This window comes from Caloenas nicobarica, chromosome 1 (assembly GCF_036013445.1).
Source record: "Caloenas nicobarica isolate bCalNic1 chromosome 1, bCalNic1.hap1, whole genome shotgun sequence".
In the NCBI taxonomy this organism is placed as follows: domain Eukaryota; kingdom Metazoa; phylum Chordata; class Aves; order Columbiformes; family Columbidae; genus Caloenas; species Caloenas nicobarica.
Genome location: NC_088245.1, coordinates 37,674,874 through 37,698,410, shown reverse-complemented (window position 1 = coordinate 37,698,410; position 23,537 = coordinate 37,674,874). Strand labels below are relative to the sequence as shown.

Below are 23,537 nucleotides of genomic sequence, written 5' to 3'. Positions count from 1 at the left end.
ACAGCCACGGCTGCAGCTGGCTGGAGAGCTCTTTCTGCATAGCAGGCAGACGTGAAGCAAAGGTGAAAAAAACCTGCTAAAGGGCCGATTTTTCAGCCGCTGGAACTCCCTTTCCCGACCTCTCAGACTTAAAATACACACTGGAAACGGTGTTTAGGATGAACGCAACCACAACAAGGCCTCGAACCACCCCGAATCACGCACAGGGCAGGCCCGGGCGGGTAAATGTCGGGTTACTGGAGACAGCTTCATGGGAAACGCAGGCCGCAGGCCTCACGCAAGCCCCGCGCGTGAGCGCTGCGGGCCGCGGGCGCCCCCCCGCCCCCGCCCCTGCCCCTCTGGGGCACGGCCGCCCCCACAGCGCCCCCTGGGAAGGCGGGCAGCCGCCATCGATGAGCTCGGCCGCTCGGCGGAGCGCCCTGCTCGGCGGTGCGGAGCGCGCCTGGCGGTTGTTGCCGTTGCGCGGGCGGGGCGCGGCGGCCATGGCGGCGGCGGAGCAGCTGTACCCGCGGAACTCCATCGAAGATGACTTCAACTACGGCAGCAACGTGGCCTCGGCCAGCGTGCACATCCGCATGGGTAGGGGCTGCGGCGGGGGATGAGTAAGGCCCCCAACCCGAACGGGTTTTCCCCCCTAAGGCCTCCCCCCCGAGTCCTTGCAGAGCGGCCCCTGCTGCCTCCCGGCCCAAGGGGGTGTCGTACCCCGGAGCTCCCAACAAGCTCCTCTCTGTTAACCCCGTCGCCTGTCGCGTTTAGCTCAGTTCAGGTTCTGCGCAATATTTTAACTTTCTGGGCGAAGGCTGTGAGTGGGAAGCCGGGGCGTTACTTAGTCCAGGTTAAGCTCCGAAAGATGAGGGGCCGGTGAAAGGCTGGATTCCACCCCTTCAGTGTATCGGCGGCACGTCTTTTATCACGGGGATTAAACCCGTGTAGATCCAGGCTTGATTTTCCCCAGAGTGATGCAAGCCCAAACATGCTACATAAGATGTAGAAAAGCTGAAATTTGTGCCCACAATTACGGTAGTTTAACCAGGACACTGAAGGATTTGGGTTTCTTCTGTGTGGTGTTTGTCTCTTCAGCGTCAGTGTTTGCGTGCTGTAAGGTCATATTAGTGTGAAATGCTGCTTTGCTGTTAACGTGCAGGTTTCAAATGCATTGAATGCTCTTGCAGAAGGTTACTAATCAGTAATCCTTGCTGAAATAGGTTTTTTTTTTTCCCCTTATTCTAGCTTTTCTGCGGAAAGTCTACAGCATTCTTTCCATTCAAGTTCTGTTGACCACAGTCACGTCTGCAGTTTTTCTGTACTCTACTGGAGTGCAGGCATTTGTTCATGAAAGGTAAATATCAAAATGAAATGAGGCTGTTTATTGTGTGTTAAGTATAGTTTATGTGGTTTCTTGCTCTGGAACACTTCAGTATTCCTTATCATTTTGATACCCTGTGTTTTGATTCTGTAATAGAAATTTTGTAACCTGATTAGGAGATAACTTTTCAGACGTTTTTCTCCATGATTTATTATTAACTTTTTGTTTAATTGTAATTAAAGATTATTTTAATCAATACTTTATGCTATAGAAACCTATACATCAGTTGCAGAACATCCCAGTTATTGACATTTCTTGTTTTATGGTCTACGTATCTGTTTCTAGAATCTCTTTGTAATGCTGTTGTTTATAGGTACCTGTTCCAAAAAGCTGAATCATGTCTTACTGCTCTCCCTCCTTCCCCGTCTACTTTTTTTTTTTTCCTGAAAACTAGTCTGCTAAAATTCCTGGGGGCTTGCTTTTCTTTGCCTCTCAGATTTCCATGAAAAAAAAAAATCTCAAAACCCAAAGTGGTGAGCAGACAGAGAAAAGAAGAACTGGGGAAAGGAGGAAAGCACCAAGTCCAGTTTCTATTTTCACCCAAGTGCACTTGCAGACTTTGTTTTTACTTTCACTTCAAAGCTCAGATAAAAAGGGAGCATCAAACACTATATGAAAGTTTCTGTATAAACTACAGTTTATACAACAGAGGTTGTAAAACTACAGTTTTCTACTTAAATCTGATAATTTAAAATCATCCTGATCACTTAGAACTGTTGAGATTCTATGTTTCATTTTGGTCTGGTTTTTGCTTGGAGGGCTGCTTGAATTATTTAATTATAGCAATATTTACTGATCAGTACTGGTTTTCTTTGGTACAGTTATTGACCATGTTTGTTACATTCAGGTGCTTAGAAAAAAACAGTTCCTTGAATGTGGAGTTCTTAATAGTCAAAATATTACATATCCTGTAATGCTGTTAGTTTAGTACAGAGGTATTTTCCTTTTCATACACGTCATCTCTGGGTGATGGATTCCTGGGCAATCTTCAGCTTCAGTATGAAAAAATTTTCTTTACTTGTGACTGTGCTATTTTTAACTGATTATCTGCGGTGGTATGTTTTAGAGCAGTTTTATCGTAAAACTTGCTTTACATTTACTTTGAATATACAGAGCAGTATCTTTATCTAGGTGATCACTTAAAAACTAGGTCTTATATAAACTGGTTTTTAGTCTTCCAGATATTTTATATTAATTTTGATGACTTTTTTGTATGAAACTTTACAGGCCTGCCTTGCTTTTGATATCTGGGCTTGGATCTTTGGCTGTAATTGTGGCACTGACCCTCTACAGACACCAGCATCCTGTTAATTTATACTTGCTTTTTGGATTTGTAAGTATTTATATAAATTCAATTTTAGTATCTTTCATTGTGATGAACTCTTTGAAGCAGTCTAGTGGTGCCTACACACTTACGAAGTTCTGAGGTTGTCTGGTGGTTCTGTCCACAGACTGTTCCTAGATAGTCTCTATTTCAGGTTTCTTCCAGTATCTTTTTATGAATAGTGTTAGAACTTGGAATCTAGTTGAGGAAGCTTTTTTTTTTTTTTTGCTCTGTATGTATCTGTCTATCTATCTGCTCTTATTGTTTTGTTGATGTCAGTGATTTTTCTATGAAACTGCTCACTAGGAAAGGAGGCATTTCTGTTACCTTATTTGTTTAATGGACAACCTCCAGCAGACACTCAAATGCAACTAGTCATATGCATTTATTTCATTAATTATTTACTTTTTGATGCTAAATTCTGAGCATGTTTCCAGCACAGGCAGGTCAATCAGAGCTGTCCTCGAATTTCGCTTTCCTGCCTGATGTTGCAAATTTTAGATATGGACGAACTGTTGCTCTTGGATATTTTGGGTTATTTAGCAAACCGGTCTTCTGAAAATAGGTCACAGTAGCACCAGTGGAATTTGATGCATTAGGAGTTACCTAAATTGTATTTGTGATACAAAGGGATGACAGCTTTGCTCTGCAAGTAAATAGACTGTTTATAATGCAGTCATACGCTTCCTAACTTTGGAGCTCTTGCAGGGGAGTAAAATGTTTTAAAACTTTTAACAAATGCAGCTGTAACAAGGGGTGATGTAATAGTTTGGCCAAATGTGGTGTGGGAGTTTGTGGTGTGACAGTTTAAGTACTACATTGCATAAGAACAGAAAGATTCAAATCTGTGTGTAGTAAGTTGATTTATACAAAATATGGGTTACATGTTCTGTTATTTCTGACCTCTTGTTTGATACCATAGATACTCTTCTCATCTTTTATTGTAATGAAACTGAATTTGAAAATTACTTTTTAGAAAAACTCAGGTCCCCTACTAGCCTTCAGCCCAGACATTAATAATACGTTTGGTTTTAAGTTGGCTGTTTCAAAACAAGGATAACTGGGAAAAGGAAATAGATGCAGACGCTTAGTTAATAAGGTATTAAGAGTGTTGGATGAAAGTATTTCAAATATTGGAAAGTATGCAAAAAGCTGAAAACAGTTCATTTCTAATAGCAGATTAGAGAAAATTTATAGCCCCTTGCATAGTTTGTAAGAAGTGTGATGAGAATGGTGTGTGCTTTGAGTAGAAAAACGTAAATGTCATTTTTCTGTAGGGGCTGTCTCATTTATTTATATAGACATGCACTGTTGGGGGCCAGATGGGATCCATCCAAGGGTACTGAGGGAGCTGGTGGAGGTGCTCACCAAGCCACTTTCAATTATTTAATCAGCAGTCTTGGCTAACCGGGAAGGTCCCAGCTGACTGGAAGTTGGCAAACGTGACACCCATCTACAAGAATGGCTGGAAGGAGGATCTGGGGTCTGTCAATCTGACCTTGGTGCTAGGGAAAGTCATGGAACAGATCATCTTGAGTGCTATCACATGGCACATACAGGACAACCAGGCGATTGGGCTGGGTTTATGAAAAACGGGTCCTGCTTGACTAACCTGATCTCCTTCAAGGTGACCCACTTAGTGGATGAGGGAAAGGCTGTGGATGTTGTGTACTTAGACTTCAGTAAAGCCTTGTCAACCTATCCCACAGCATTCTCCTGGATAAGCTTGCAGCTCATGGCCTGGATGGGTGTACTCTGCGATGGAGAAAGAACTCGCTGGATGGCCGGACCCAAAGAGTTGTGGTGAATGGAGCCAAATCCAGTTGGTGTCTGGTCACGAGTGGTGTTCCCCAGGGCTCAGTATTGTGGCCAGTTTTGTTTAATCTGTTTATATATGATCTGGACAAGGGTATTGAGTGTACCCTCAGTAAGTTTGTAGATGACACGTAGTTGGATGGAAGTGTTGATCTGCTGGAGGGTAGGCTTGCCATACAGAGGGATCTGGACCAGCTGGATTGTTGGGCTGAGACCGATTTTTATGAGGTTTATCAAGGCCAAGTGCCGGATCCTGCACTTGGGTCACAACAACCCCAGGCAGCGCTACAGGCTCGGGGAACAGTGGCTGGAGAGCTGCCTGGCAGAGAGGGATCTGAGGATGTTGATCGACAGCCGGCTGAACATAAGCCAGCAGTGTGCCCAGGTGGCCAAAAAAGCCAACAGCATCCTGGCTTGTATCAGGAATAGTGTGGCCAGCAGGGCTAGGGAAGTGATCATCTCACTGTACTCAGTGCTGGTAAGGCCCCACCTCAAGTCCTGTGTTCAGTTTTGGGCCCCTCACTACAAGAAAGACATTGAGGCGCTGGAGTGTGTCCAAAGAAGGACAGCAAAGCTGGTGAAGGATCTGGAGTACAAGTCTGATGAGGAGCGGCTGAGGGAACTGGGGCTGTTTAGTCTGGAGAAAAGGAGACTGTGGGGAGACCTTACCACTCTCTACAACTACTTGGAAGGAGGTTGTAGCATCTCCCAAGCAGCAAATTATAGGACGAGAGGAAGTGGCCTGAAGTTGCACCAGAGGAGGTTTAGATTGGATATTAGGAAAAATTTCTTCACCTAAAGGTTTGTCAGGCATTGGAACAGGCTGCCCAGGGAAGTGGCGGAGTCACCATCCCTGGAGGTGTTTAAAGGACACATAGGTGAGGTTCTTAGGGACATGGTTTAGTGCCAGAGTTAGGTTAATGGTTGGACTCGATGATTTTGAGGGTCTCTTCCAACCAAAATGATTCTATGATTTCAGTTTATGTTGTATTATTTTTATGTAACAAAACAACTTCCAGCACAGTAAAACAGTATGATTGCCATTTTCTTGTTCGTATGCAAAGATTTAACAGGAGACCTAATGTAATGCATGCTGGGATTGTGTGGCACAATGGAGTTAATTGCATGTGAAGTCCACATGTAAGTGTTTTGTGGAGTTTTTTGTCCTTGTAACTCTTTTTTATTTTTTTTTAACATTTTGTAGACCCTACTGGAAGCACTGACAGTTGCCATTGCAGGTAAATGGTATCTATCCCATTGTCTAATTCCTTAAATTGGAAAAGGAATCCAATATGTTGTACTAATTGCAATCTGAGATTCCTAGACATGTCTGATAATAAATCCCCTGTTTGAACATTTTAATGACAGTGATCTGAGCTTAGGAAAAAAACAGGGAATCAAGGGAGAAAACTGGATTCTGATGCAGAACTTGAACTGCGTAAACCTGAAGTGACAAGTCAGTTTTGCCATCCGTTCTTTCGGTACAGCTGGCAGTGCTCTTTCCTGTAAGGCAGCTCTCAGCAGAGTTGATCTGCAAGTGAAGTAACCTTATCTTCACCCTCGATTTCATCTGAGGGAATTGCTTTGAGTTTGGGGAGTTCTGTAGTTTGTTGTCAGGGTTGACATGGGGCAGTATTCAGGCAAGTCATGGCATCACCTTGCATTATGGCTTTTAGCAGAAGTTGTCACCTCTTCATTATGGTTCATGGTCTCCTGAAAAAAAAAAAAAAGGTAATTTGCAGAAAAGAAGTATTAAGAAGGAAGGAAAGAAACAAAGAAAGAAAGAAGTTCTGCTCATTTATCTTATCTTCCCTTTCTTACCCCCAACTAAAACTTTCATGAACCTTTACAGAGGACTTGTTGTCTTGTGATTTCTTTTTTTTTTCTTGTTTCAGTATCCTGAAAATTTCAGGTAGCTTTTTCCTTAAGATTTCACATATCTGGACTTAAAAATATTTTTTTTTTATTTTTTGTTGTAAGTAGGGAAGATCTTTTATCTCAGTTTAAGAAGCTACAGCTATACTATAACTGTCAAACTTAGCTAGTGCAAGGGTCCCTGTGTCCTATGATTATGATTTTGACGTGCAAAGACAAATTCAGGCATAATTTACTTTTTTGTTCACAGTTAAGATTTCTTTTTTCCCTGTCTGTGAAAGTTTAAACTTCTGTTTTCCTCAAAAGATAACTTAGCAAATACATAGTGTAGTGTTCTTTAAATGACAGTTTACTTCTTCTGTTTATAGTGAGTTTCTATGATGTGTCCATCATCTTGCAAGCCTTTATTCTTACTACTGCTGTGTTTCTTGGACTGACTGCATATACCTTGCAGTCAAAGAGAGACTTCGGCAAACTTGGAGCAGGGTACGTGGTTGGGTTTTGTTGTTTGTTTGTTTTGTTTGTATGTTTTTGTTAAGCTAGTTTTTGCTTTTTTAAAGCAAGAGTTGCAGATATGATAATGAAAATAGCTCAATGAAACCTACTTCAAGAGAATGTTGAGGGTGTTATTTGTCTTAAATTATTAATTTTATGCAGCTCTGCATTCTTGGTAAGAAATTATTTTCTGTGATTATGATTCTTAAAACTGTAGTATTACACTAGAAAACAAGTTCACCTGGATTTTTTCACTGAGACAGAAGGCAGCTGCTTCAAATTTTTTTAGAAAGTAAAAGTAGGACATAACTTTTGACAGCTTTATAAAACCAAGTTTTACTGCTGGTACCAATGAACAGTTGATATCTAAGAATTATGGCGATTTACATACCAAATATATTGTGAAGCGGTTTTATGGGAAGGGGAGATATTTTAAGTAAAATTTAAAAGAAAAAATGCTGTTACTCACAGTTGATTTTTTTTTTTTTTTTTCAGCCTCTTCACTTGTTTGTGGATTTTAATCCTTTCGGGTTTCTTGAGGGTAAGATACCTTGTGTTCAAGGTTAAAAAAAAGTCTTTAATGTAAATATTTTACTAACTTCTACTATAACAAAAGGCTTTGGGCAGTCCAATATGGCTTAATGAAAGAAAATTCCTTACCAGGCCCATTGCTGTTGTGGATCATGCTAGTAAACTTTTAACCATTAATTTCCAGTTCAGATTTTTGTTGGATGCTGTTCTTGCTAATATAAAAGTGATATTTGCATTGATTGACAAAATTTGTCAATCAAGATCCACTTCTCGATTGAGAGGATGGGAAGGAGATTCGGGTTTACTTATGTTTTGTTTTTCTAATTTTTCTGCTTTTGTTAATACTATGGAGAGCAGAGTGTCCTCTCTTTTAAGTGGAGGCACTTTTACTCAGTTAAAGAGATTGTGCAACTGGGGACTATATGAAAGAACATGGAAATGTTGTCATAATATTGTATTTGTGTGTACATAATGGTAAAAAGACAATGCGTGTCCTTGTTTTAAGTGTGGCATATCATTATGCAGGGATTTTAATATTAAAAAAAATGAAATTTACAAATTTCATGTTTCATTTGCCTCCAGCTGTTTTTCTACAGTGAGACAATAGAGTTGGTGTTTGCTGCTGCCGGAGCTCTTCTGTTCTGTGGATTTATTATTTATGACACTCATTTGCTGATGCACAAATTATCCCCTGAAGAGTACATACTGGCCGCAATCAATCTCTATTTGGACATAATCAATCTGTTCTTACACCTGCTGCGTCTACTGGAAGCATTTAATAAAAAATAGTCAAAAGCAGCATGGTTTGACTATAGCATACATAAAGTTAAGTACCTAGATAGTGTTTGGATGATCTACAAAATGTGTAGTTCTGTCTTCTAGAGACTGAATCTTTATTACTTTTTCATTCCATGAATATTGATCCCTATTTAGGAAAAAAAGAAAGCTTTTTATTTAGCTACAGTTCTCTAGAAATGTATCTTTTATGTAGTTAACATGCTGTCATCATTTTGGTCACTTTTTTAATCACTTAATTTGCATTTGACGTGATTCACAATTAAAATATTTGCCAACTTCCAATTGCTCCAAAGGAAGTCTCCCTCTGCTGTTCTGTAGCTGCTGGAAATGTTTCCTTTGGGATCATAAGTGTGTGTACTGCGTAAAGGTAGCCTGAGTTTATCGTTGTGCAATGTTTTACTAAGCTAATTTTTTTTTCTAGTTTTTATTTGGTAAAATGAATCACTGTCTTTAACAGAGATACTTTGTGTTAAGGGCTGTCAGATGATTATGTAAGCTGGGAGGGTATTAATTAAAGGGAATGTTCTTCATTAAAGTATTATTTATTGTCTGTGTTTCAGTGTTCTGAAAAATCATTTGGAGATTCTGTTATTTTATCAGCTTGTGTATATTAAGGTTAATTGATTGTCTGTCAATAAAAACTGGAAGACCTTTAGGCTGTTTTTGTGGTTGAGAACTCTGGGGCACAGAGAGCCCTGGCCGCACATGGAGAAGCGCAGCCACAGCCGCTGCTTCCCAAGCTGCTGAAATCCTGGAACAGCACACAGGGTAAAAACAATTGTGAAAGGATTTCTTACTTCAGTATTCATGTATTGTTACCACTCGCCTGTCCTGTCAACAAGAGGTTAGCAAAAAGGCAACGCGGTACTTGGGAAACGTGTGTCCTGCCAAAAGTGGTGGCACTGTACATTTTTCCATGCTGGACGTTGAGTGAGGCTATTGAAATACGACTGCTGATTGTTCTGAGCAGGGGTGATAATTTCTCTCTTCTGTCTTAGGGTTTCATTAAATGTGTGGCAGTGGCTAAAAATAAAACTTGTCGTTTTTCCTGGTGGTGAAATAACGTGTTTATTTTTTCATCCATCCCCACAGTGCCCGCAGCGGTGGCTGGACAGTATTTCGCTCTCGCAGCACACAGCTCGGTGCTCGTAGCTGGTCCGTAGGGCAAGCAGGAGGTAGTTAGGCGGCGGGGCGAGGCGGGGCTCGCCTTCTTCCCGCCGCTGGTGGAGGGGAGCCGGAGTGTGGGAGCAGGGCGGCGGCGCGCTGGCTCGGAGAGTTACGGTAAAACCTGACGCAGCTCGGGGAAGAGCTGTGGGGCGGGGCCTGAGGCGTCAGCGGGCGCGTCCCTGCGCATGCGCGGACAGCGAGGGCAGCGTAGCGCGAGGGAGGACAGGGGGCCTCGTGCGCGGCCGGGGTGAGCGGGGGAGGGGCGGCCCGGTGCCCGGTGCGGGGGCGGCAGCTGAGGCGGTGGCGCCCGCGCCGCCTTAACGGCTTCTGTGCCCTGCGGTCGCCTCGGCCTCACGGTTTCCCTCTTCCCTCCCCTCAGGGCATGGCGAAGAGTCTGAGGAGCAAGTGGAAGAGGAAGATGCGGGCGGAGAAGAGGAAGAAGAACGCGCCCAAGGAGCTGGAGAGGCTGAAAAAAATCCTGAGCACCAACGCGGATGTCGTCATGGAGGAGGTCAAGGACGTGGCGACCGTGCTGCCCCCCGAGAAGGTCCTCGAGCAGCGGGGTGAGCTGGGCTCTCGCGGGGCGGCGCTGGGTTCATGGGAGGGCCCCGCTGGCGATCCGGGACCAGGCCCCGCGGGTCCGGGGTGCCCGGGCCGCCCGAGACCTGCCCGTCAGGGCCCGGCTGTATTTTCCTACCCAGTTCCTCCCTCCCTACTCCCCCGGTCACGTTTCTAGCGTGTTTTTCACTACACCAGTTTTTCTGTTGGAACCACCCAGATGCAGGGACGACCTGCACTATTATTTATTATTTTTCCTGTGACTTTCATTATCATGATCAGACTTATGATTATTTCAGGTAGAGATTAGTGAGTTAGAAAACCAAATATTTAGCTTTTAAAGCTAAAAGATGCTATTAAATCATTGAATCTGGTCGTCTCACAACATTCGTTTCTATATCGCATCCGGTCACTTGTGGAACAAGCTTATTGACGTTTGATTTCAAGTATGTGGTATCTTATAGAGAGATATGTCTTTGTGAAGGCATCAGGTGAGTGAAGATTCATCACTTAGCAGTCATTCCAGTCACAGCGTTATATTTGCTCTTAAACTGGAGACAGGATATAACTTCCCTCCCAGTTTAAGGAGGACACTAAACATATAGAAGTTAGACTAAATATGAAGTAATATTGTAGAGATTTTATCAAGAATAGAGTGATTTTTACTTTTAAATGTGCTGTCTCAAAGTAGGGATAGTAGGAATCCTGGTTTTGTATGCTAATTAATGCTGCATCACACATGGTGTGGAAGTGGATGGCATTAAGTGTCTACAGATAATGCCATTTTTCTCTCTGTTCCTTGAAATAGGGATGTAACAGGATGTAATCGTAAAGCAGGTAACCAAGGAAGTGGAAACAAAGGTTCTAAGTAGCTGTGTATTGGACAGGAATTACTAAGATACCTTTTCTTTCAAAAACTTCAGGCTAATGAAGTCATAGTCGTTTTTTCTTCACCGATTTATGCCACTTAGGTTGTTATGATAATGCTCACGTGAGCTTGCTATGTGGCATGCAGAAGTCTCTTGAGACACTGCAGTGGGGATAGAGAATAATGCTAGTAATTACTGTCAACCATGCAGCTGGTTTTGTCAGTGTCTCAGGTATTAGGAAAGACAGGGATGTGTTGTGAGGTTGAATACAGAGCCTGTAAACTATATTGAAAATGGAAATAGAACGCTATGTAAAAATACTTGCCCAATTAAGGGTAGCGCAGAGTATAATTTGTAATTTTATCTGTTGTTCTGTTTTGTCCCATAAACCAGATGTAAAAGTTGTGTGGGATTATTAGGATTGAATTTCCAAAACGTTTTGGAATATTGTCAGCCTTCTGATACTGATTCTGAAGGAAACACTGTTGTCTTAAACCTGGTTTCTGAAGCATATGCCTGGCTGTCATTCCTGCAGTCCCTGACAACTTTTCTACAAGTGGCCAGTTTCACTCGGCCTTTGTAGAGAGATAGCATCCTCAGAAATGCCTAAGTATATATGAATTTCACAAAACAAATAAAAGTTTTGTGAAAATAATGGTGTCCCCTTTGAGAGGACTCTGGAGCACTGTTTGTGGACACAAGCGTTACATCACCAAATGTTTTAAGGACTGAAATAGATGAAGGCTTCATGCACTTTCCATAGATAGGTGAATAATTTTCCAGCCTAGGAAAGCATGTAGGTGTGTTAGGGAATTTTCCTGTGTTATCCTGTGTTAACTTAAGATATTTTTCACAACACATTGATTTTTTTTTTTTTTTCCCCCCTTCAGTTTTGTTGTTAGGAAAAAAAAACAGCGGAAGCTCTGGCTAGCCTTTGGTTAAAATGGTTTCGTAACTGTTTTTAAAACTTTTTGGGCATGTACATGTTTTTTCAAGATTATCATATCCATTGAGTCTGCTTCAATAACCTAGTTTTATGGCTTTTTTTTCTTGGTCTTTTTCTCTTAGTCTTTAACCCCTTTGATAGATTTTCTTTATGTGCTTGGACCACTTCTGTTCAGTAGGTTTCTTCCTGTTACTGATTACTACAGCATCCGCTGAGATTGCAGAGTATGATGAAAATATCATGCTATGTGAACAACTGCTATTTTTTGTTCAGGAGTATTTCTTCACTTAGTTAATGTTGCAGTTAATTTTTGCAGTCAAAATTCTCGTAACAGATTAACCTCAATCATGATAAGTATTGGAGAAGAATCTTATGTGGAGATGGTTTTCTTGGGGTGTTGCATTTTTCATGTTGTATTGTTTGGGGTCATCTCTCCTTATATGACATTTGGAAAACAGGGCTGTGAAGAAGGCTTCATGTTGTGTTTCTCTGGTGTCTAAGGAGGTTTCTGGAGCTGGGGCTTTTTTTTTTTCTGCCTGTCCTTTGCTGGATAGTGTTTGGTTGTGCCAGCAGGCAGTAGGCCCCTGTGCTGATTCTCTGCTGGCTGCAAGTATTCATATACCAATTTAAAGGCTCCCTAAGTACATCTCTGTAGTGCAGTTTCCTGCGGACTATCGGCATGCTTCAACTATTGAAGCAGCGCGTTCGCCTTTTCCTGGTGAACTTTTATCTCCCAATATCAGACAGGCACAACATTAAAAAAAGGTATTTTTTCCCTCTCTGTAAAAACTCTTGATAAAGTTTTTAGAGTTGCACATGGATGGTTTGGAAACAAGGTTGAAATTAAATAGCAGAGCACAGTTCAAATCTGTGTTTAACAAGATGTTTCCCTTGTAGCCTCGTTGTCTCACTGAGACATAATGTTCATGCGGTGTTAGCTAGCTGGGAACGCTGTTCTTGGGAGTGACAGTGTTAGAGGTGGTCTTCCTGATCCTACAGATTAATCTTCTGTATGTTAGTATATTAGACTTGACCTCATCCTCACTTTTTGGGGCAAATGTAGTATCACTGGCCCATGCGTTGTGCCATCACTATATTTTAGGTTTTCTCTTCATTCTTCTCTTTACCTGTCTTCATCTTCATTAACTTTTTTAGAATAGATTTTAAACATTACATCAGAAAAGGTATTTAATTCTGCATAAATATAAGCCTATGGTTTCCCCTATGGTTGCAACTTTTGATGGACACCACTAACAGTGTTTTTAAACATTTAAGTATTGGAACAGATGGCAGGCTAAAGAATAAGGTGCTTTGCCCAGATGTGGGCCTTTAGGGAAAATTCTGCATATTTACTGTCAGCTGTTGAAATTTTTGGGTTGCAGTTGTATTGGTTTGGAAAGCACTTTCAGTGTATAAAGCCCTCAGCTCTCTGTGTACAAATACTGGTGTGTCTAGGGATATTTTTATCATTTTGGGGACTCTAGTAACAAAATAGCTTCTATGAAACTGATTAATGTATTTTATTCATTATAAATACCTTTCTTTTCCAGATGATGGCAAAATGGACATAGATAATAAACGAAACAAAAAAACTCTTCTAGACCAGCATGGACAGTACCCAATATGGATGAATTCCAGGCAGAGAAAGAAGCTTAAGGCACAGCGTGTTAAAGGGAAAAAAAAATCAAAATTGGCCAAAGGCCTAGTCTGGTAAAATCAGAGTTTTGTAAGATCATGAATATTTTACTCACAAAATAAATATCCTGGATAAGTACATGATATTCTTGTGCTTGGCCACCAAGTATAATTTATTGTGTTGTTTGAATTTTTGAAGAGACTGTTAGGCCATCAAATGATGAAAGTCATATCAACTTGATGTCTGCTGAACTTTAAAAAAAAAAAATACAAAAAGCAAGCTGAGTGCCTTTGAATAGACTAAGTTTCTGTGATTATCTGTTTTCTTGAGGGGGTGGGTCTTAATCTTTTATATTGTGAACACTGAAAATGCTAATGGAAATCTTAATAAAACTGTAACTGCGTTTTGTATTGTGGTCTCTGCCAATGTAAGTTGTCCTTTAGTAAATTTAACCAAAGGATTCTGTAAAGTCACCATATCCTTTAAATTCTTCTGTAAAATTACTTTTGTTGCACTGGTTTGTGTTGCTTTTAACATATGGTAATTAATGAAAACAGGCTTTTAACTTGTAACTTAAAAAGATTATGCACTGAAATCCTCACCAAGGTTTCATGAAACGTCTGTAATTAAAAAGGCATAGCATCGGTCTGACTTTAATATGCAAAGAGAAAGCTGTTGGAACAAAGAAGTATTGCACTGCTGTCTGCAACCGAAATATTGTAGGAACTAAGTAACTGAAACTAAACCCAATTCTTTTATTACTAATATGAGAGAATACAAATGCACAGACTGGAAATAAAATAGTTTTGTTTATGACCTTTTCCAAGTTTTAGTAAAGTAAATGAGAATTTTCTTTTCCATATGTATTTTCTGTAGCCTTTTATTCCTCTCAAAATGGTACTCATGATCGTGCTTTACAATGTGGGCATAGGATAAAATATTGCGCGATTGCGTAACAGATGCCATTTATATGTGATTTGCTACAGTTGGTTGCATATTACTTGGCAGTAACATGTGATGACAGATGCAAGAATTAGTTCCCCGGAAAGCTTGTGTTTTTAAAATGTCTCTGATTTCAAGGATGGAAATAATTACAGTACTAGTCCTGCAGTGTGTTGCATGTCAAAGTACCATTCACCGATATGGAGCATAACCTTTGCCTGTCTTCATCCAGGATGGGATCCACGTTCTGTAGTTGCCCACAAGTGATATGGGTCAGTTGTGATAATTTGGACATAGGAGATAGGATTTATTCTTTTAAAAGTTTACACTGGCTTATACTGTGCTAAAATCCACTAAGAAGAAATCAATCTGATAGAAAATTTAGTTTTTCTGGTAAAATACAGTAGATTGTTTTATTATTGTTACGAGGGAAAGTATTCTGTTGCTCAGATAAGGAACTACAGAGGTGTTGGAGGAAATGCCAATGCATCTTAACGTTTTTGCATACATCGACAACTCATGAGACTTGGTAATATATATAGATCAAAGTTTACTGAATTATATGCCATTAATAACTTTTAAAATATTTCCATTAAGTTGATAATACCCATGGTAAAGAACAGGTGCTGCTCTCGATTTTTTTTTTTTTTACTAGATAAATGGGTCTAGATTTCAGTATCAAATACGTTAGCATTTAGATTAGTACTATGAAGTTGATTAACGTGGAGGGAAGTGCTCTTTAAGGTTCCATAATTATGTTCATTCAGGAATGGAATAAACAGTCAGTTTGTATTTCTTTACTATTTTAATGACATAGGCTGTGTTTTGCTTCATGTGTGCTTTGGGGAGTTGTGCAGGGGAGCTTCTTGGGTTTAAGTGCTAACAATTTGGTTTTCTTCTGTAGAGTAAGCACAGTGCTATTTTTGACATGCTTGTTTGTAAATCAGATTACTTTCAAGCAGCTGCTGCTGGGAAGGCAGACCGCTTTTCCTGAGTGAAGATATTCAAACTGGCAAAATACTCCCATTTAAACATATGGCTTCAGAGTCAGGTTATTTTCATTCTTCAGGTGTGCAGTCGTACTCCATCTCATCTTAATCAAGGCTGCCACCGCTATCCTTGCCTTACCCTCTCCTCTCTGGAGTTGTTCCAATTCAGCTTCTGCTCCTTCCTCTCTGTTAGAAAGTGATCTGCACAACTGAATACTCTTTCTTAATTTCTGCTTTTATGACCTAGCCCTGAGCTTTGTTGCACAAATGTATTTGTGTACTGCTTTTGTGACCAGACTAGGGATTTGAATCTCAAATGAGAGACAGCAGATGCTGTGCTGATCTATTTAGCAGATACTTCCTACCAGCTGAAACCTGGCTGTGTGAGTTATTACCTTCATGGTGTCCAGGATAAAGTCAAACAGGTTCACATAAACTACAGATATTTTAAGATATCCTGTTTGATTTTTGAGCTGAAACAGAGGCTGAGACAGGAATAAACCCAGTGTTTACTGGAAGGTAGTTCTTAGTTAAGTACCATCGTCCTTCTGTGTACAGCATCGCAAGCTTGCTGGGGTGAGGCAGACCTCGGTGGGCCAGGATGGATTTTGAGAGCCTGACTGGCTGGGATCTGTGATCCAGGCTGAAGGCTGACTCGTAGACAGCAGGAACCTGGCTAAATGTGCAGCACGGGTGCAACCTCAGAGGTGGAGTCAGAGATGCTCTGGGAAATTTTACCTTCTAGGATTTCAGCATATACTATATATGGACATTGTAATTTTGTATTTGGAATTTGCTTTAGATCTGCTTTGAATAGATATATTTTTGAAAGTGAATGCTGAGTTTTTGGTTGTCATTGAATATGTGATTTACATTGCTGAATCCAAACCACATTTTGTTTGATCAGTTGATGAAAAAATCATTTGTGTTTCTTTGTAATAGAAAATTAATTTAAACTTACTACGTTCTCGCTAAAATACATCTTTTAAAAGCCCATAGAGGGATGTTCGAGGAAGTAAACTATCTGCTTCTTAACAGCTTTCTAATTATATAATAATTTCTTTATTTTTGTCTAAAAAAGTTGTGATTGAGGGAGAAAAGGTTGCAGTTGATTAAACAAACTGATGGAAGTCTAAATGTGTATAACTGTGAAATGGCATTGTCAGAGGTTTGGGATGTTGTTGTTTTTGTTGGTTTTGGGGGGTTTTGGTTTGGGGTTGGGTTTTTTTTTGGTGTGTGTAACTATGCTTATTATGAAACTGCTTTGTTAACGCTTCCTACCATCTACCTGCAAAGTGGTGTGGCAGCTGTATTTCACAGCCCAATGAAAGGCGGGGGCCATAAGGTAGGCAGTTTTGAACTACAGGCATAAATGCCAGAACTGAAAGAATTCAATATTGTTATTTTCTTGAAATATTTATTTGTATGAAATGTGTGAGTACAGTATAAAAACTGCATCAGCAAACTGCTAAATGTCCTGCAGATTGTTGGGAGATTCCTGACAAGATGGCAGCATCTACCCTTATTTGACACACTATGCAGGACTTGATTTTAAAGTGAGTTATTTTAGAAGCCTCACGCTGTGGTGGTGGTAGTAGTGCTGTTCCTGGGCTTCGCTGGTCTCTTATTCCTGCTCTGGGATGACACCTTTTCTGCACTGTGTAGTTAAGTGGGTTGGGGAACTAATCTAGCTGAGGTACACTGAAAATACTCCTCTTTTTGCGACTTTTTTTTTTCCCAGCTGGATCACTTTAAGGCAGTACTCTACAGAAAGCTTTGTCAGTCAGAGGCAGTGAAGCCTGGGAACACATAGCTGGTGGCAGCGGGGCTATGTGAGACAGTATTCCTGGCAGGACACACTGTTCAGGTGCCATCCATTCTGCTGTGGCACTAGTGGCTCCTCTTCATGCAGCCACCATGCAGTGCAGTGGTTTGAAGACGGGGAGAGGTTCTGGAGATGAGGCGAAGGAAATGCACTGGGTAGCAGTTTTGAAAGTTCTATTCAACAAAGGGTACAGTATTAGAATAATCAAGGTCAGTGTTCTTTCCTACAGCCCCCATTATGTTTTGCTGTAACACTAATAGCGTAGGCTCCACTGGTGCATGTGCTCAGCTGCGAGCTGTTACAGATTCCTCCAGTTTGCTTTATCTTTGGCTTTATCTGCAGCTGACGCCGTGCTTATAGACTAAATCTGGTGTGGGGATGTCTAGTATGGGAGGAAGAATGTCATGGCCACATGATGCACAGTGTTCCATGGTCACAACTCTTTAATTAAGGAAAAAAAAAAGTAGCCCTCTTACCTATGCAAAGGCTTTATACTGTGTCTGTTTCTACTGTGCTACCTTTTCCACCCGCAGCCTAAGAGTCGCAAAGATTTTAGTGAATTTGGTGGAAGCTGGATGTCTCACTGGTAGCAGATTTGTAGTGTGAATTTGTCTGGTATTCAAGATTTTAGGACTACAGCCTTAGCATTGCAGAAGTCCGGGAGGTGCAAAGCAATCTGTTCCTCTGGGTGGCATGGTCTTTATGGAGCTATGGCGCTGGTGGGGTGACTGGAGTCTGAAACAACAGCTATGAATTGCTTTCTTTGGGCCACAGTTTTGCCATCAATATTAACGTGTCTAAGGTTGAGTTTTCAGAGGACCGAGCTATCTGATAGCCCACTGCTGCAGGAAAAAGCTCTTTTCAACTTTTCCCTGTCCCTTTTCCAGCTGCACTGCCCAATTCATAATCTACTGCTCCAGAAGAAGCAGATACTGGGTGTTTTGTTTTTTTTTTTTTTTTCTTCTGAGCTAAAAGTGAGAGAGAACTGACAACTTCTTTGTGTTTAATAAACACTATGCAGTTGTGACAATCCCCCCATTCCCACCATCCTTTTTTTTTTTTTCTTCCTACAGTCCTCTGGTATTCTGATTTCAACTTACCCTTATCAATCACACCACTATTCAAAGGAAATGCAGAATGGGAAGAGAAGGATTTTTGCGCTGCCCTCTCTCTTTCCAATCACTTTGACGTCACTCTCTGAGGTCTCTAATTTTTCTGATGCACATATATCAGTATAAAATGTCTGAAATGTTAGAATTAGTATGTGGTGTGGTGGCAGAGGGTTGTGTGTCAAGGGTCCTACACAAGGTAGAAAGAGGACTGCTGTATGGAGGGCTTGTATACTTGAGAGCAAGCAAACAATGACTTGTTTCCCTCCCATTTCTCTCTACTCAACTGTTCAGGAGACTGTGAAGGTTATTAATTATATTTTGGTTTGGTAAAACATTATTTAGCATCTTTTCTCTCTAATTGCAGTTAATTTTCTTGCAAGACTTCTGAAGTCTGGATGTAGATTTTTATAGCATTTTTAAACTTTTGCCTTTAATCAGAGATTAGATTTGTGGACAGTATTTCAGAAAAGAAAGACACATTTGTTGTTTTAGTACTGCTTGTCCAACTCAGTCCAGCTGATCCATTCATACCTGTCACTGTTAGAGTGAAACGTGTATAATGATCTTTTTTTGAAAGCTGACAAATTCATAATGTATAGGTGCAACAGCTATTCCATGCCATGGCTTCCTACCTTGAGTCCTTAAATTACTTTCACAACAGACATCAGGTTAGGTATGGAACTGATGGTGGAGCTGTGAACTGACCCACCTGAACCCCAGCCTGGTGCGTCAAACACTCTGATTAATTTTTTTTTTCTCTCCTAAATGTTCTTGAGGCTTTCTGAGTTCATGTAAAAATGGCACAAAGTTACCCCATGCTTGTTCTGGAGCAACTGCAGCCGGAGTGTGGTCCATATCCTGGCAGTTGCCTGGGTTGATTGTCATAGCCCTGGCTGTTACTGTGTTGAGGAGAAAAATTTTTTAGTTCCGTAAGTGTAAGACCAGCGTGTAAGATCCATGGGAAAGATTACAGGTTGGCCTCTGGATGCAATAACTTCAGAAACCATTGCTCCAATATAGGGTATGGTGTGTTGATATACAGACACCTACGTTTTCATCCTTCCCTTTTAAAGTGGTAACTAAGTACATGTCAAGCATTAGGCCTTCTCTTTCTCTCGAGGGAGAAAACTGCACGGGGATTTCTTGATATTTTGCTTATGATTGTTATAAAACTTAAAAAATTGCAATTCTCTTTCCTTAGCCAACCAGTAAGATGCTGACAGCCAATGCATGTCCTTAACACATGCTATCAAAGCTCATCTCCAGAATCTCATCCCCTCCTAATTGGGGAGAGATTGGAACTTGAGGGAGTAATCTTTTTTTGTTGTTTGTTTTTTCCCTTATGGAAAAGCAGCTTTTTGTCTAGCTCCCTATCAAGCTCCTGACAGATAGTCCCAACAGTGGGAACTGAATTTTTTCTTCCATGGCTGGTGCTTGCCCTGTAAGAGTCATAGGAGGAGGCAAAAAGTATGCCTGGCAATGTATTTCCCCAGTTACCATCTCAACATTTCACTGTCCAGAACGGCATCATTCTAATTCACCAGTAAGACAGACTGGATTATCTGTAGTTCTCAATGGCATCACCTTCTAAATGAGAGATTCAAATTGACCAGGGACACATAGAAGGGTTTGGGTTGGAAGGGACCTTCAAAGGTCATCTAGTCCAACCTGCTGCAATGAGCAGGGACATCTTCACCCAGATCACGTTGCTCAGAGCCCCCTCCAGCCTGGCCTTGAATGTCTCCAGGGATGGGGCATCTACCACCTCTCTGGGCAACCTGGGCCAGTGTTTCAAGACCCTCATTGTAAAAAATTTCTTCCTCATGTCCAGCCTGAATCCTCCCTCTTTTAGTTTAAAACCATCACCCCTTGTCCTGTCACAACACACCTTTCTAAAACGTCTGTCCCCATCTTGGCTTCACCAAGGGGAAGTCATGCTTGACCAACCTCATAGCCTTTCATGAAGATATAGCAAGGTGGATTGATGAAGGCAGAGCGGTGGATGTGATCTACCTTGACTTCAGTAAAGCATTTGACACCGTCTCCCACAGCATCCTCATGGCTAAACTGAAGAAGTGTGGACTGGATGATCGGGTAGTGAGGTGGACTGCAAACTGGCTGAAGGAGAGAAGCCAGAGAGTTGTGGTCAATGGGGCGGAGTCTGGTTGGAGGCCTGTATCTAGTGGAGTGCCTCAGGGGTCGCTACTGGGACCAGTATTATTCAATATATTCATCAACAACTTGGATGAGGGAATTGAGTGTACTATCAGCAAGTTTGCTGATGACACCAAGCTGGGAGGAGTGGCTGACACGCCAGAGGGCTGTGCTGCCATCCAGCGAGATCTGAACAGGCTGGAGAGTTGGGCGGGGGAAAATTTAATGAAATATAACAAGGGAAAATGTAGAGTCTTGCATCTGGGCAGGAACAACCCCAGGTTCCAGTATAGGTTGGGGAATGACCTATTGGAGAGCAGTGTAGGGGAAAGGGACCTGGGGGTCCTGGTGGACAGCAGGATGACCATGAGCCAGCACTGTGCCCTTGTGGCCAAGAAGGCCAATGGCATCCTGGAGTGTATTAGAAGGGGGGTGGTTAGCAGGTCGAGAGAGGTTCTCCTTCCCCTCTACTCTGCCCTGGTGAGACCTCATCTGGAATATTGTGTCCAGTTCTGGGCCCCTCAGTTCAAGAAGGACAGGGAACTGCTGGAGAGGGTCCAGCGCAGGGCAACCAAGATGATGAAGGGAGTGGAGCATCTCCCTTATGAGGAAAGGCTGAGGGAGCTGGGTCTCTTTAGCTTGGAGGAGACTGAGGGGTGTCCTCATTAATGTTTATAAATATATAAAGGGTGAGTGTCATGAGGATGGAGCCAGGCTCTTCTCAGTGACGACCAACAGTAAGACAAGCGGTAATGCGTTCAAGCTGGAACACAAGAGGTTCCACTTAAATTTAAGAAACTTCTTCTCAGTCAGGGTGACGGAACCCTGGAACAGGCTGCCCAGGGAGGTTGTGGAGTCTCCTTCTCTGGAGACATTCAAAACCCGCCTGGACGCCTCCTGTGTAACCTCACCTAGGTGTTCCTGCTCTGGCTGGGGCGTTGGACTGGATGATCTTTTGAGGTCCCTTCCAATCCCTGACATTCTGTGGTTCTGTGATCTTTCTTATAGGCCCCGTTTAAGTACTGAAAGGTCGCAATAAGGTCTCCCTGGAGCCTTCTCTTCTCCAGGCTGAACAACCCCAGCTCTCAGCCTGTCCTCACAGCAGAGCTGCTCCTCCTAAACGGCATCACTAACCGGACCATCTCTATTTTGAGAACGGCGCTGCCGAGAACGAGCCTCCCTCCAAGGAGCATCTGCCCGGCCGCTGCCCGGTAGGTGGCACCAGCGGCGGCGGGAGGCGGCGCCCCCGGCCCGGCCCCGCAGCCGGGGGGAGCCGGACCGGCCTTCGAGCGGGTCCCCGCTCAAGGACCGCTGTGAGAAACCGCATCTCCGACACCCTGTACACCACCTTTCGTCCAAGAAATTACATTAGCGTCCGCTCGGGGCGTGCGTTAATTGCAGGAAAGCGCTCAGCGTTGCAGAATGCTGCGGTCTGCTGCGACAGCCGCGTGGGGGTGCGGGAAAGGAGCGGCGTGTGGAATTTCTGCGGGTGTTTCTAGCGCTTTTAGGTTCACCGTTTTCCAAACTGTCATAAAAACTGCCAGAATTATAGTCAGATATTTTGTCCCAATAAGGAGTGACATTTAAATGTGTAAAACCACTTCATATTTTCGCTCATTTCAGTTGTCCTCTAAAAATATTCTAAAAATGCTACTTGATGTGAATGCTTCCCCAAACTATTTTTTTTCCTCCTTAAATGTGTCACTTTTCCAGAAAAAGACAAAAAAGGATCCACTACTTCTTCTGATACACAGTGTTTTGTTTTTAAAAGGAGGGCTCTTGAAAGACCTGTTAACAAACAACTGAAACATTTTAATGAAAATTTCAGAAACTCGATGGGAAAAGAGTTGTTTTATATTTGCCTTTTTTTTTAAAAAAAATTGGATTTTAAAATCTCCACGTGATGATTTCAACTAAGGGACTGTGTCAGGGAAACCCAGAAGTGAAGTTGACCAGAGGCAAGTAAAAATGCCTGTGTTGTTTTCATTGTCCAAACGTAATGATGTGCAATAATTTAAACCAGCAGTTTCACATGGTTAAAAATGAATCGGATTTTTAAAAATTCTGAAAGTAACCTCAGAAACACCAAAAAGGATAACAGTTTGTGTTAGGATAGAATTAGTTTTGAAACTACAAAAACTGTTTTCTATGCATTCGTTAAAAAAAAAAAAAAAAAAAAAAAAAAGTGGTTTTATTTTCATGAATGTATAGGAAAAAAAATTGTTCTTATACTAACAAACACTGTTACAACAAATGCATCCATTCCTGCAACTATTATTGAAGCTGAGAAAAATAAACTAAACTCTTTTTAGCATTTCAGGAGTAAGATACAAGCAAGATAATATAAAATTAGACACAGAGAGAAAACAAAAAAAACATTTTAAAAATACAAAATTCACTCTTAAATAAAGGCTTCAAAACCAAGGAGGGGTTGTCTGAAAAGTAATTTAATAAACAAAAATTTAATAATACAGTTGAACTAATTTATGGATAAATATTTAAAACTGAAAAATATTTTAAAGTTAAGAAATGTTCCGTAACTTGGAGAAGTAAATTCATACCTGAAAAAATAAGTTAGAGATATATTTAATTTGCATAAATTTATACAAATAAATTAAATTTATGTTGTAGCTAAACTTGCCAGTTTCAGTGAATGGGAATTGTGCTGTTAGTTTGCCTGGAAACAAAGATTAAAGCTTAAAAAAACCCAGAGAAGCCAAAGCTCCAGCTTTCATTAAAGAACAACAAATTAAAATGTGCAAAAAAGTTTTTACAAACCTTTTTCAAGTGTAAAGTAAACTTCTAAATATTTTTGAAACATTTTATTGTTATTATTGCATCCTCTTTCATTTACACTCTCTAGATTTTATCATCTGATTTCTGTCAGAAACCTCACTAACACAGAAATGTAAACCAACGAATGCAGCTTCTGTTCTGCCCTGATCTATTCAGAGATCGCTTCATGAGAAGCAGAGGACCCACAGCTTTCATTCACTTTTAGACGTAATGTGAGTTTGCTGTGGAAGGAAATGGAATAATTTCCAAAATCATCTTTCCCAAGTATCTTTTTGTGTTAAACAGGGTTTGGAATCAGCAGCTCCTAATGAATTTGGATATGTTAACAGTGACTGGATT

General features: G+C 41.3%; 2 protein-coding genes across 2 annotated transcripts; both read left to right on the top strand.

Moving 5' to 3' along the window:
- The first annotated feature begins 469 nt into the window (after window positions 1–469).
- On the top strand, window positions 470–9,433 carry TMBIM4 (transmembrane BAX inhibitor motif containing 4). The gene is made up of 7 exons (XM_065656375.1): window positions 470–579; window positions 1,231–1,339; window positions 2,594–2,699; window positions 5,710–5,743; window positions 6,749–6,866; window positions 7,371–7,416; window positions 7,989–9,433. The coding sequence occupies exons 1-7, from the start codon at window positions 483–485 to the stop codon at window positions 8,193–8,195; spliced, it is 717 nt and encodes a 238-aa protein (XP_065512447.1). The 5' UTR covers window positions 470–482; the 3' UTR covers window positions 8,196–9,433.
- Window positions 9,434–9,523: 90 nt separating this feature from the next.
- On the top strand, window positions 9,524–16,329 carry LLPH (LLP homolog, long-term synaptic facilitation factor). Its single transcript, XM_065656388.1, has 3 exons — window positions 9,524–9,618; window positions 9,751–9,934; window positions 13,295–16,329. The coding sequence occupies exons 2-3, from the start codon at window positions 9,754–9,756 to the stop codon at window positions 13,456–13,458; spliced, it is 345 nt and encodes a 114-aa protein (XP_065512460.1). The 5' UTR covers window positions 9,524–9,618; window positions 9,751–9,753; the 3' UTR covers window positions 13,459–16,329.
- Window positions 16,330–23,537: the final 7,208 nt, after the last annotated feature.

Bases quoted from the DNA above. Each gene is read 5' to 3' on its own strand.
- TMBIM4 (XM_065656375.1), top strand. From the start codon at position 483: ATGGCGGCGGCGGAGCAGCTGTACCCGCGGAACTCCATCGAAGATGAC. The intron at 5,744-6,748 runs GTAAATGGTATC...TTCTGTTTATAG, and splicing joins ACTGACAGTTGCCATTGCAG to TGAGTTTCTATGATGTGTCC. The intron at 7,417-7,988 runs GTAAGATACCTT...ATTTGCCTCCAG, and splicing joins TCCTTTCGGGTTTCTTGAGG to CTGTTTTTCTACAGTGAGAC.
- LLPH (XM_065656388.1), top strand. From the start codon at position 9,754: ATGGCGAAGAGTCTGAGGAGCAAGTGGAAGAGGAAGATGCGGGCGGAG. The intron at 9,935-13,294 runs GTGAGCTGGGCT...TTTCTTTTCCAG, and splicing joins GAAGGTCCTCGAGCAGCGGG to ATGATGGCAAAATGGACATA.